The sequence below is a fragment of the Leucopleurus acutus genome (genome assembly GCF_964270905.1).
Source record: "Leucopleurus acutus genome assembly, chromosome: 3".
Taxonomy (NCBI): Eukaryota; Metazoa; Chordata; class Mammalia; order Artiodactyla; family Delphinidae; genus Leucopleurus; species Leucopleurus acutus.
The window spans coordinates 99,467,948-99,481,649 of NC_139145.1; the positions used below are offsets into that span (position 1 = coordinate 99,467,948).

General features: G+C 36.2%; 1 protein-coding gene across 1 annotated transcript in view; it reads right to left on the reverse strand.

Annotated features, from left to right (window-relative positions):
* FAM81B (family with sequence similarity 81 member B) overlaps nt 1-13,702 on the reverse strand; it is a gene marked incomplete at both ends in the record, with an annotated part of 49,293 nt that overhangs the window by 4,612 nt on the left and 30,979 nt on the right. Inside the window, 2 exon segments of the mRNA XM_082835054.1 lie at nt 6,692-6,798; nt 12,626-12,755. Coding sequence (XP_082691180.1) covers nt 6,692-6,798; nt 12,626-12,755 — 237 coding nt within the window.

The following is a 13,702-nucleotide window of genomic DNA, read 5'->3' on the forward strand; positions in this document are numbered from 1 at the left end:
TTAGGCAAAATCTTCAGTAAAGTCCCCACGGTCACCAATGGATCTCTGTGAGTGGATTCTTTTGGGGGTGTTGGGGGGACTTAAAGAGATGCTGAGTTACTCATGTGAGGCAAAATCAGAAATAACAAGAGGTGTGCAGGAAGGTGCCGCTGGCATCAAGTTGATGCACCCTAGGAGTGTTAAATAACAGAGAATGAAGGATTCTCAACAACAGAGGTAGATGGTATTACAGAGGTTAAAATGAGTGGAATCATGTATCAGCAATTTGAAAATTCACTGTGGAGGGGTTGAGAGTGTGAGAGGGGAATCCTCATCTGCAATGACAGAAATACGGGATTGAGAAGAGGTCGGGGGGTGGGGGGGACTGGCAAATAGTTTCTGTGTATGTTTTCTGCTTGGGACCTGCTCTTGGTAAGAAGTTAATTTCAGACTCCCTTTTAGACTCGGCTAAATATTAGATTGGCAGGAACAATGCATGTTGTTTGTTGTTGAAAATATTCAGGACTCCCTTACAATGTGGGGTGACTTGAAATAATTTACTCTAATGATCAGGAAAAGTTACATGCAGCTAATTTAACTTGTGATATTTATCACTGGAAACTGCCTAAGGCATGCTGGACATATACTGCATGGATACACTTCTTTAGCTCTCCTGAAAAAGTGTTTGGACTAATAGTTGGAAAAGACAAGTGATGTGAGGCCACTTCCATTTTTATTTAGACTCTGGGTCGCTCTGCAGTGTCTGCAGACATTTTTGGTTGTCACAAATAGGAGGTGCTACTGACCTGGGGTGGGTAGAGGCCAGGATGCTGCTAAACATCCTACAGTGCACAGGGCAGCTCCACAACTAAGAATTATCCAGCCCAAATGCTAATAGTGCCAAGGTTGAGAAACTGGGATTTGGATGATGAAAGCAAGGAATGGAAAGGTAGTTACTTTTCCAATACTTATATTTGTTGTAGTATGATAGTTAAATTCCGATCTTCATTTTTCACCTAGGAGGCATACCTGATGCAGATGAGTATCTCAACATTGAAGAAGATGAAGTTGGTTACTCTTCCTTTTCTTAGTCTAATCATGACTTTTAAACACTTGTGCTGCTGGCTGACAACAGGTGTTGGATCTCAGACAAATAAGCCCCTGGCTGATAGGTGGGCAACCTCTTTTTAGCCAACGGTTACCTCTATCTGGAACATTCTTCTTTGGAATATACAATGGTTCCTGCCCTAATTTCATTCAGATTTATAGTCAAGCACCACCTTATCACAGAAGCTTTTCTTGTTTTTGACAACATTAAAAAAAAAAAAAATGTGTCCAACCTGACACTCCCTATTCCTTTATCCTTCTTTATTTTTCTCCAAAATGCTCATCATCCTGTGATATATATTATATATATATCTTCTCCACTAGCACATGAAAGCAAGGATTTTGCTTTGTTCATGGCTGTGACTAATGCCTGGAATATAGAAAGTGCTCAGTTAAGTAGAGGTTGAATAAATGATTTATTATTTTTCATTGAATACCTTTTATTAGGGCCGTTCACAAATAACAAATCATAGACTTGTCAAGCTATTTAGAGATGTAATCTTTGATTTTCATCTTCCCTGGTCTCTGGTGGAAGAATTAATTAATAGTGATGGTTAAGGGGGACAGTAAATCTCCAGATCTCTAAGAGGTGGCTTTACAATCAAGAATCCGTCCTTCAGTGCTCACCTTCACTGTGTAAATAAATGAGAGCATTTACTCTCATCACTGATAAAACATTAAAATGCCTCTGAAAATCAAGGAACCATTAAATGTACCCAGGTAATGTCTCTAGAAGGACATGGCAGTAATTGAAACTCTGAAATTAAAATAAACCATAAAGACTGAATTACTTCTTATGATCCTTATTACAAGGTTTTGCCTGCAATTGGAGACTCACTTTGCTGATGACAATCAGAAGTCAGATTCTGTCTGCTGGTAGTTTATTAAAATATGAAAGCATTATTTAAAAAGCATTCTCCTTGAAAGGTATAAAGCATAAAAACAGAGGTTTATGTAAATCTTTGTCTCTCTTTATACTTTTTCCTAACATAGTGGACATGATTTACTAGGTAAGAATGATTTTTCTGTTAATTATAACATACAGTTATTGTGTTAATTGTATGTTAATTTTAACATACAGTTAAAATCTCAATAGGATGAATTTATCTAGTATGACGCTCACATTTTAGTTCCCAAATCTCCTATACAAGTGGTTATGGGAGCACTTCAGTCAGATATAGTTAGATACAGATAGGTAGCTAGGTAGATAGATGGCTAGGTAGATAGATTGATAGATAGCTTTTTCTTTCCTTTTTCCTCTAAACACAAGTCAGACTTTTAAATTATAACCAGAGACCTCGCTAGGATAAATGTGAGATAAAGGCTGGTTTTTTTAAAAAAAATTTCATACTAATGGTATCAGGTTAAAATGTACACCAAGTTCAATTGTAAGGGAGAAAGTTACAGAAAAGTAAAAGAAAATTTAACAGGGCGCTATAGACATAACCGGAGCCCAGGGTAGAGAGCTGTGGCAAGAGTGAATGGTGAGGGCAGAGTATGGGGCTTGGAATATTCCAGTGACCTCCCTGGTTCTGGATGACATACATAAATGAGGACATAGCTCCATCCTGGGCTAGTTTTACCAGTTCACTTATGTCTCAAACCCAGTTGTCTTGCATTCAACAATCTGTTGCATGAACTTTTTTAGAACACATGAACATTTTGAATTCTTGGAAACTGTTACTATTACCAGGCTCTCAAGAATTCAGATGGTGGCTCTAACCAAATGGGAATATAAAAAGATTTAGTGCTCTTTGATGGGCTGTAAACACAGAAGATGTTTTCATTTTTTGTAATCATATCTGAAAAAGGGCTTTAGACTTGGTACTATTGCTTCTTTAGAGATTGAGTCTAAGAGTCTTAGTTTCATGTCAGAAGCAAGAAATAAATGTCAAGAAACTTTTTTCTACTAAGTTTATACCAATATATCTTAAATTAATTTCTTCTCAATGTTCTGTGATTTCTAATTAGTGAGACTAATTAAAAAGCAATTCCGACTCCACTCTGATACAAAGCCTTTTGTTAATTGTTCATTCTAAATTGTACTTGAGTTTAAATATCAGTACCTTTATAGCCTCATACCATCATGGTTTTGAGCACATGTGATTTTTCCCTTCCCTAAATTTCTGTAGCACAGTTAGTTTACTACAGTCGGTGGAATTATGAGATGGAGACATCACAAACTGACAAAAATAACCTGAGATTTGGAGTCAGAGACTTTCTAGCTGTGTGACTTTGGGTAAATTGTTTAATTTCCATGACTATAAGTTTCCTTGTCTTTAAAGATAAGACCCAGACTGCAGAGCTGGGTGTACCTGCACATCTTGAGCACTTAGGGATCGGTAGGCATTTAAAAATGGCAATGAATATTTATTATTTCTGCCTACTGATATATCTCATTTAAAACCATCTCAACTTTTTCTTTACCTGTTATGAGCGTGTCACTTATTTATGTGTTTTCTCCCCCACTGTATATGGCCATGATTATGTCTTTGGATATTCCAAAACACAACTTACATATTGTAGGTGCTCTAAACATACGTTCATTCACTGGCTTCTATTTGTGTCTGAATGTGCTGGGTGTGAAGGATACAAAGATAAATGAGACAGGTCCTTGCTCTGGTCCACTTTCTCCTGTGGTAGCATTTTCAAAGCTGTGTGGTAAGGTTTGACTCTATGCATTTGCTTCATTCACCGAATGCTTTTTCTTATAAATCGCTATCAACTGAACAGCGTCAGCAACAAGAGCTATCCAGGGAGTGACTGGTCGGTGCTGACCTGCCCACCCCTTGCTGAAAGACAGCCATAGTTCATGATGGCTGAGACTCTTGCTCTACAAGCACTCAGTTGTCAGCTTAGGACATTACTTAGCTGAACATCTGACTAAGGCCCTTCTGGAAAGAGAAGGCTCAGTGCAGGGATCCAGTTGCACAGCCTGTGCATTTTCTTTGTCAAGTCTAGTGATCAGTGCCAAAGTCCCAAAGATTCACTAGAAAACCCCAAGAGAGTATTGTGGCTTTTAAGTTCAATATAAAATATGTTCAGTTGACCATTAAACTTGAATTTGTTAAAGTTTCTAAATGGGAAAATTGCTCAGTTAAACTTACACTTTAATGTTATCAAAAGCGTTTAATCCCTTTGTTCAGAAACAGTTGTTTCTTAAAAAAGTAAAGCAAATTCTATACCCCACCCACTTTGCTTTGAGAAGTGCTCTGACTGAAAAGAAGAAAAAAAAAAAAAAAAAGAGCCCTACCTGCCTTACTTTCTCTTTGAGCAAAATACTTTGCAATACATAGCTCAGTCAAAGGGTTAATATCCCTAATGTGAAGGAATCCTACCAATTGATAAGAAAGTGATGAAGATAAATGGTAAGAATGGGCAATTCACAGAAAAGGAAATTCAAAAGGTGAAGGGAATGCAAATGAAAACAAGAGATGCTATTTTTTATCCTTTAATTGGCAAATATTAAGAAGAATATCCATTGTGGATGAGAATGTACAGAAAGGTCTTCTCATGCATTGCTGGTGTGAGTAAATTGCTACAACATTTTTAGAAAGAAATTTATAAAAATTAATAAAAACATAAACTCAGACCTAAGAATCTTGCCTGTAGAAATAAAAGCACCTATATCTAAGGAAATTTAAGGATATGCACACAATAATTTTTGTTTGTGGTAGCTATAAACTGGAAAGAATTTATTCATCAATAAGATAAATGAGTGAATTAATTATGACATATCTGTAAGTTAAAATATTATGCAGCTGTAAAAAATAATGCTAGAAAAATATTCACTGATCTAGAGAGAGATATCCAAGATGTCCTGGAAAAACACAAATTATTGAGTAATGTGTATAGGATTTATTTTAAAAACCCATGCTCTCTCTTTGTATATAATGTATGTTATATATATTATATATGTATATACATAAAATATCCCTTTTCTGTTACATATTTATATTAATAGGGGGAAAGTGAGGAAGGATACACCCCTGGTGTTAGCATTGGTTACATTACGAAGCTTGAATGGTGACCTCTATTTTCAACTTTGCCTTATTTTATCTGTTATGATGAATGCATATTACTTTCTAATTTAAAAGAGTCAATTGTGTAATTGAATTACTAGAGCTTATAAGTGTTTGCCTGGGGAAAAAAAATCTCGTTTATAAATTCACTACTACCTACTGTAATACTAATGAAATTTTAAGACTTCATTATTTAAAGTGAGAGAAAGATTCCAGTTTATACTGTTACAAAAGTGTCCAGATGCAGATTTAACTATTTAGATGATTCATCTGTAAGCCGATTTCCCACTGGACTGCAGGTGGAAAAAGTATGCAGCATCTGCAGTGAAGCAGTCAGCCCTAGATCTCAAACATTTCCTTTTCCCCTCTTTTCTATTTGTTAATATTCTTGATCCCTTTAAGCCAGTCTTCCACTCCAGATTATAAGTCCCTTTCCTCCCCCAGTAAAATCCCTTCTTAAATTATACTTCTAGAAACAGTTTTCTATTTCCCCTTTGGACACTTTTCTCTGTCTTAATTCTAAGCTAAAGGGATTAGATCAATCATGACACAGATATTTACTGAGCACCCTCATTGTGCTAGAATTTAAGAACCTGCTTTTTTAGAATATGAAGAAAGTAGGTATTTTCTGTTTACCCAAGACACCTACTTCTCTGAGTTTTAGTGATGACTACTGTTGTTCATCAATTTCTAAGACACACGTTTTTCCTAACTTAACATCTCTGAAATTGCAAGGTGTCATAAAATGATAGCATGCTATGGTTTAATTGTTAGCTTCATGTCTTCGAGGTACAAGAATGTAATGGTATATCTTATAGTCAGTGGCACTTAGATTTAATGAAATACGGTAGAGATGGGGAAAAATGGAGAAAGAATATGCTCAGAATACGATCTGACCAAGGCATTAAGCTCAAGTGATGTGGGACAGAGAGGAAAAGAACAAGAATAGAAGGAGCAGTAAGGTGGTATCATCTAAGTGCCTAGAATTTCCCTTTGCCTGAACCATGGTGTCAGGAAATGGTGGTCATTTAAATAAGAAAGGAGGATTTGAGGATAAGGAGGCCAGTAATCTGAATGTTTGTGGCATCTTGTCTCCTTAGTTGCTCTCTCCATTGTACAGGGGAAAATTCAGTGTAATGTGGGATAGAGACCAGTATTAAAATAGGGATACTGTAAAGAACTAAGGAGAGGGTCTTAGAAGAAATCATTAAAAAAAAGCTTGTGAATCAAAGTTTTTAAAAAATTATTTGATAATCTTGTGGAATCAGTGTATGTTCAATAGTGCTTTACATTGAGGCATTTTAATGTACGATTGATAAGTTAAAATTATACTCTATCAGAAAGTATCATTTTAGTTGAGATATTATACAAAAAAAGAGAATGACAAATTAATATATATATATTTTAAAATTAATAATATTGTATAAATTACTTTAGTGTAAAATATTCTCTGCATCAGTTTGTTGCTTTAATTCTTGGACAGGTTCAAATTCCTGGGATAGGATTTTATTTAACGCCAATGCTTTCATTAAGCAAAACCCTTTGGAATGCATTAAACAATTAAAAATCTTCCATTCACTTACTTGAACTCCAAAAGGTTCATTTCTTGGTGATAATCCCCCTGGACCATCTTTAAATTTGAGATTTGCTCAGAACTGGAAGCCTCTATCTTTCCTAAGAGCTGCATTACCTAATGAAAGTACAAAAGGCAGATTTTTTGTGTGTGAACAAAACCACTAGCACTTACGTTAATTATACTTTATTCCTAAAGGAGCCCAGAATAAAAGTCCAGCTTTGAGCCTAAAGCATGTCTGCATTTGAAAATTATTTTTTTCAAAGGAACGATTCAACAGTTATAGCACTATCTTCAGGGAAAGAACAATAGGGGAGTGTTCCATTCTGCTGTCTATAATATTCTTTCTGATAATAGATTACCTGATGATGTGACAAAAACATGCTATTGACATTAGCTTATCAGTTTGTTAATTTGATTATTTCTTTACTTTCTGTCTCCCCAGTTACAATGTAAGCCACTCTAGCCTGTATCACCACTGTATCCTCAGTGCACATTAGATGACCAATGGTAGATGCTCACCAAATGCTATTGAATAAATGCTTAAGTGCACAATTGCGCTCTGCAAAGAAAACACCTGAGTGGCCTAAGATCAGACCTCAGGAATTTCCAGGTAGGATTCTGACAGGAGCACAAGTAAATCCCAAGTGAAATGACTTATGGCATTTTAAACATAGGAAAAAACAAGCTCATGTTTGGAAGTTAGGGTAAAAGCGCCTTCCACATTGCTGGAAGCATTGAAGAAGTTCTTTAGGTAAAACGAATGGATTGGGAAATAGATGCATGATTATGCAGCCCATAATCATGTCAAAAGTAATCGCTGTCAAGGGGAATGAAACTACATGATTGCTTTTGGCCAAACTCAAGTGCTGAAAGAGATGGTCATGTGGGGATGAGTGGGTACTTAAAATCCAAGTTCTCTTAGAAAAGAGAGAGGTGAATAATAGAAGGATTTGAATAGGTAAATGTTGGGTGGGCAACCAACAGCACACGATTGGTTATTTATACGAGATACACGTAAAACAGGCTACTTATAGAAAGTACACTGAAAAGCAGAATTGTTAACAATGAAGCATGGGCAAATTAAGCATGGCCAAAGCAAAGGAAAAGAAAGCAGGCAGAGCAACATCATTAGATAAAATGTTATTCAAGGCAAAATACGTAAAAGGGAACAAAGATGATCATTTTATAGGTAAAAATCATTCTTTCTAAAATACACAGTGAAAAATAGTTTTGAAACTTTACCTTATATATTGAGCAGTTGTAGAGTTACAAGGATAAACTAACAGAGACAATGTATTACAGATTTTAAATGACTTCTCTTGTCAAATAAGTAAAATATAAATAAGTATATAAAAAGATAGGACAAATATAGTTTATTTATACATTTATATGCCAAACAATCAAACTTGCAAACAGAAAACACTCATTCTTTCCCAGTGCCCACTGAGCATTTACAACTAAGTACACATGTGACTACAAAGAAACTCTCAAATTATTCCAAAAAGCAGGAAAAGCAACTAACTACACTGCATTTAAACTAGAAATTAATAAGAAAAGTATAAAGAAACAAGACTCTAACCATTTGAGTAAAAAAAACTTTTAAAATTCTATTGTTTAATTCCCCAGTGTTTCACATGAAAATGCCTCTCAGGTCACCTACAATAAAGAGCATATTATGGCCAAGGGCCTTGACTGCTGTGCTCAAAACCCATCACCATCCCTTTCCCACCAAATCATCAGGCCCTGACACTTTCACAAGTAAAGCTACCAAGTCCTTAATGAATAGATAATTATAATGCTCTTTAAACTGTTACAGAGCATAGAAAAAAAAGAGAAATTTCCGAATTATCTTAATCAAATCAGAGCAACATTGATTCCAAAATCTGAAAAAGATTGCACAAAAAATGCCCCTGGAGACTAATCTCATTTGTAAACATTGATGCAAAATTCTTAAATAAAATATCAGCAAACAGTGTTCAGCAGCCCAGTGGAAAACACATCATAATCAAGTGCAACTGATTCTTTTTTTAAAGTAAGGATTGTTTAATAACAGGAAATTTAGGGCTTCCCTGGTGGCGCAGTGGTTGAGAGTCCGCCTGCCGATGCAGGGGATGCGGGTTCGTGTCACGGTCTGGGAAGATCCCACATGCCGCGGAGCGGCTGGGCCCGTGAGCCATGGCCGCTGAGCCTGCGCGTCCGGAGCCTGTGCTCCGCAACAGGAGAGGCCACAACAGTGAGAGGCCCGCATACCGCAAAATTAAAAAAAAAAAAAAAAGGAAATTTATTAATACAAATAATTATGCTAGTATAGGAGAAAACTGACGTTATTTGCACAAATGCTACAAAGTTATTTAACATAATTCATAATTACTTTTTAAAATTGAGATATGATTGACATTTAACATTGTGTTAGCTTTAGTTGTAGAGCATGATTTGATATATGTATATACTATAAAATGAGCACCGCAATAACTTAACATCCATCACCTTACAATTTTTTTTCTTGTGATGAGAACTTTGAAGATCCACTCTCTTAGCAACTTTCAAATACACAATACAGTATAGTTAACTATAGTCATTATGCTGTACATTATATCTACAAGACTAATTTATTTTTATAATCTTTCTTGATTTTCACAACCTTAGTAAAATAGGAACAATTGCGTATTAAACAGACTTATTGAGAAAACTTACTTCCTCCATCACAGGAGAGACACTAGGAACATTTCTGTTAAAGTCAGGAACAAGACCAGGATGCCCACTATCGCTGCATTACTATTTAATATTGCACCAGAGTTGTTATTCAAAACAATTAGAAAAAAGAAATTATGTGTATAAAATGGAAAAAGATGAGGTCAAATTATTATTGTTTAAAAATCATATGAATGTGTGCCTGGAAAAACCAAAACCAACTGAAAAATTATTATAATCAAGAGAATTCACTGAAGTATAAAATTAATACAGCCTTTATAACACACAACTAACAACTAGTTAGAAGGTATAATGAAACCCCCATTACAGTAAACTAAAAAAAAAGATGATGAAATCTCAAAATACATTTAAGGTGTTGCCTAACCTACATGAGGAAAATTTGAAACCACTCCTGAAGGATATAAAAGTGAACCTGAACAAACAGGAAGTATGCTGTCTGTGTTCTTGGATAAAACACTCAGCATTGTGACTATATCAGTTCTAAAATTAATTTATAAATTTAACATGATATCAATAAAAATTAAGGCAGAGTTATTTGTTGATTTATTTGCTGGAACTAGACAGGCTGATTTTAAAATCATATGCAAAAACAAATAATTATCACCAGGAAAAGGCAAAAAGGAAAGCAGTGGAAGGGACTAGCCCTACCGGATAGTAAAAATACTACAAGGTCTCAGTAATTAAAATAATAATTAAGACACATCCTATTCTAGGGAAAACTCCAAACTCCAAGAATTTAAATATAAACAATAAAGCCATGAAAGTGCTTGAAGAAAATATGAGCAATTCTTTCAAGCCTTTGTGTGGGGAAGCTCGGTCTAAATGTGACTTAAAATTCCAGAAGCCACATACACAAAAAAAGACTGATAAATTTGGCTACAAATAGAGAACATATGCATATCAAAAGTCAAAAGACGACACACTGGAAAAATGTATTTGCAGCTCATATCATCTCCCTAACATATAAAGAGCTCCTAGAAATTGAAAAGAAAAATAACCCAATAGAGAAATGAATAAAAGCTATGAACAGACAGCTCACTGGGTAAGAAATACAAATAGTTCTTGAATATATGAAAAGATGTAATAAGAAAGGCTAATTAAAATACAGAGATGCTATCTTTTTCTTTTAAAAAGGGCAAAAGTCGAACACTCATTGATGAGGCAATGGGGATATAGGACATTTTATATATTGTCGATGGATATGCAATATGGTAAAAGCCCTGCAGAGAGCAAGATCTTTCAAAATAACAAACACAGGTACCTTTGGCCCAGCAATCCCACTTCTGGGTATTTATTCTACAGACATACCTACAGACACACTAAATAACATAAGTGCAAGTTTATACATTGCAGCAATGTTTGAAAGAGCAAATTAGTGAAAAGAATCCAAATGTTCATCTATGAGAGACTGGTTAAATGAGGCATCATACACAGAGGGAGAATACACAGCTGTGACAAAGAATGAGGAAACTATGTATTGATAGGGTGGATCTCTAGGATATGTTTGTTTAGTTAAAAAAACAAACAGGTGCATAGTAATACACATATGTTTTGTGTAAAAAGGAAAAATATATATATTTGTTTTTGCTTCTGTCTTTTTAAAGGCATACTGAAAGGATTCACAACAGACTAATAAAAAATGTTACCTGTGAGGGGCATGAATGGTTGTGATAACTGGTGACAGAAGTGGGAGTGAAAATTCTTGGGGTGTATTTTCTCGTATAGTTTTGATTTTGAATCATATGTTTGTATTATCTTAGAAAAACTAAGGAGAGGGAACTAGAGTCTAATATCACCTTTGAAGTTAGATGCAAAATTAAATACTGAATTATTACAAAGACTGTATAGCTTTCATTGTAGAAATTCCAGAATGTTTCAGCATTGGGAAACGCTCTGACATAGCACATTAGAAGGCCGAAGAAATAAATAAGCTAACAAACAGAAAGCCAAACGAAAACACAACCATGCTGAGTTAGGCATTTGTTAACGTCCAAAAGGTGTTTTATAAAATTAAATGTTCAGTTCTAATAAAAACTAAGTAAAGTAGGATTGATGGATACTTCCTTAATTGTTGGATACTTACTTAATACTTCCTTAATAAGTCTGATAAAAATATATCAAACCAGTAGCCAACAGCAAACAACAAAGACATTTCCAGTGTAATCAGGAACAAGATAAGCTGCCTTCTTTGACCTCTTTTATGTAATATTATTCCGGAAGTTCTGGTCAAGGCCTTAAGAAAAAAGTCATGAAGTTTTACCAGAAAACTAGAGATAAAACTGTTATGGTTTGTTGTTGATATGATTATCTTGAAAAACTGAGGGAATCGACCCAAAAACTATTAGGACTATTGAGATGGGTTTGTAGGAGGACGGACGAGCCTGGTGGGACTGGAGTAAACTGTGTGCCCCTGGGCACCTTCCACTCTTGATAAACTGGCTCCATGAACAAATAAACAGCAAGATTTCATCTCCCCCAGTTCCCAAAGGATTTCCACTTTGTTCTGCCCAAATGACTTCAGAGGAGATGTGTCTGCCTCACGTAAAGTACGTGACAAAGTGGGGCATGGAAGAGTTTGCATTGGCTCCTTTCAGTAAACCATTGCCTGGGAAGGTGAAAAGGGGGAGAGACATTTCAGGCAAAAAGAGCACAGAGAACATGGATGCAGTGCAGTATCTTGGAGTGAGTGGGACCTACCTACAGGTAGCTCAGTGTCACTGGGTCTAAAGGGTGAGCCAGGAGGCAGGAGGGTGAGCTGTAGAGAAAAGCAGGGGCCAGTGTAGAGATGGCCTTTAAAATCCAGGCCAAAGGACTTGTGTATTATTTTGTAAGAGACGTAACCCATTGCAGGGATGTAACGTGATCAACTGACATTAATGCCGAACCTTTAATAGTATTATAATAGCTTCCATGGGAAATTCCTTTGCTTATGCTCTCTAGTTACACAGCCTTTGAGAAGAACCCAGAGAGTAAGGAAATAATGGCAACAGTGGAATCAAGTAGCATATGCTTACAAGGGGCGGCCGTTTTGGAACATCGGAGGCACTCATTCAATATTTGTTGATTACCCTGGCAGTACTCATGGTGTATATACATGAGCTGTCGTATTTAAACCTTTTGGAGGAAAAGAGTTCTTTTGAACAATTACCTCTTGACTGAGCTTTTTGATAAGCTATAATGATCTTACTTCCGGCAGTAACACGTAAGAGTTCCAAATATTTTCAGTTACCTTCATATCCAAGTTTTTAGAAACAGTTTCTAGGGCGGACATGAGCTCTTGAATTGTTTTTTCGAGTCGCCGGTGCTCGTGCCTGATGAAGTGAATGTCTCCAGAAAGCTTCATGATGCTGGAATCACATCTAGTGGCAAGATGAAAATTGGTTGTGAGATTGATAGGCTTATACAATTTTTAATACTATAGTAGAATCCGTGCATTCATTTGATGGCAAAAGTTCTAAAGTTCTTTGAACAGTGAGTTGACAGGTGTAGGAGCATATACAGAAATCTCCCTCATCTTCATCTTTTTTTCCAGAGGGAGAGAAACCAGGTTGGATAATGATACATTGGCCCAAATCAAAGCACTGAGATGGAGTAGATGAAGACTTTGGGGGAAATTGGGTAAAATTTTAGATTTGTGGCCTGATACGTTAATTCAGTCATAGGAGTTCCGACAGATTTTGATGTTTTGGGCATACTCCCTGCTGCCCATGGTTAGGCAAAATTGAAACTTTTTCCTCTTCTACATTGTGTTCTGCGTCCTCTTTCCTCGCTTTAGCCTCTTCCCTTGGCTCCCAGACTGTCAGTTCTCCTTTGGCTAAAAGAAGTGTCCCAACACACCAAAGTCTTCCAGCCCATCGTCAAAGGACAACATCCTTTCTCTTAGCCCCAGTGAAAACGCGCGCTCCTTGAGTGGTGTCAATCAAGTGTTGTCTTAGGTTAGGACAAAAATAATCCACACTAACGTGTGTATTGAGCTTTGGCCCATTAGGTGGCATTTGGTATTTCCAGGAAGGAACCCTGGTGAAATAGGGTTGGAGTTCAGATTAACAATCTTCCCAGCATGTCAGGGAACCCCACCCACTATACCAACTCACGGCCTCCCTTGGGAGAGAACAGGTTACATACTGTATTACCAGTTTCAATACACTCATATTTGCATGAAGGATAGGGCGGAGAGCGCTGTCGTGTTGTGTCTTTTGTATATGAGTCACCAGAGATCACTTTGAAGTTTGTCATTCTATAAAATAACTGTTTTGACTATCATCGAGTAATATTTATTAGGAATTATATTTTCATATTGTCATGC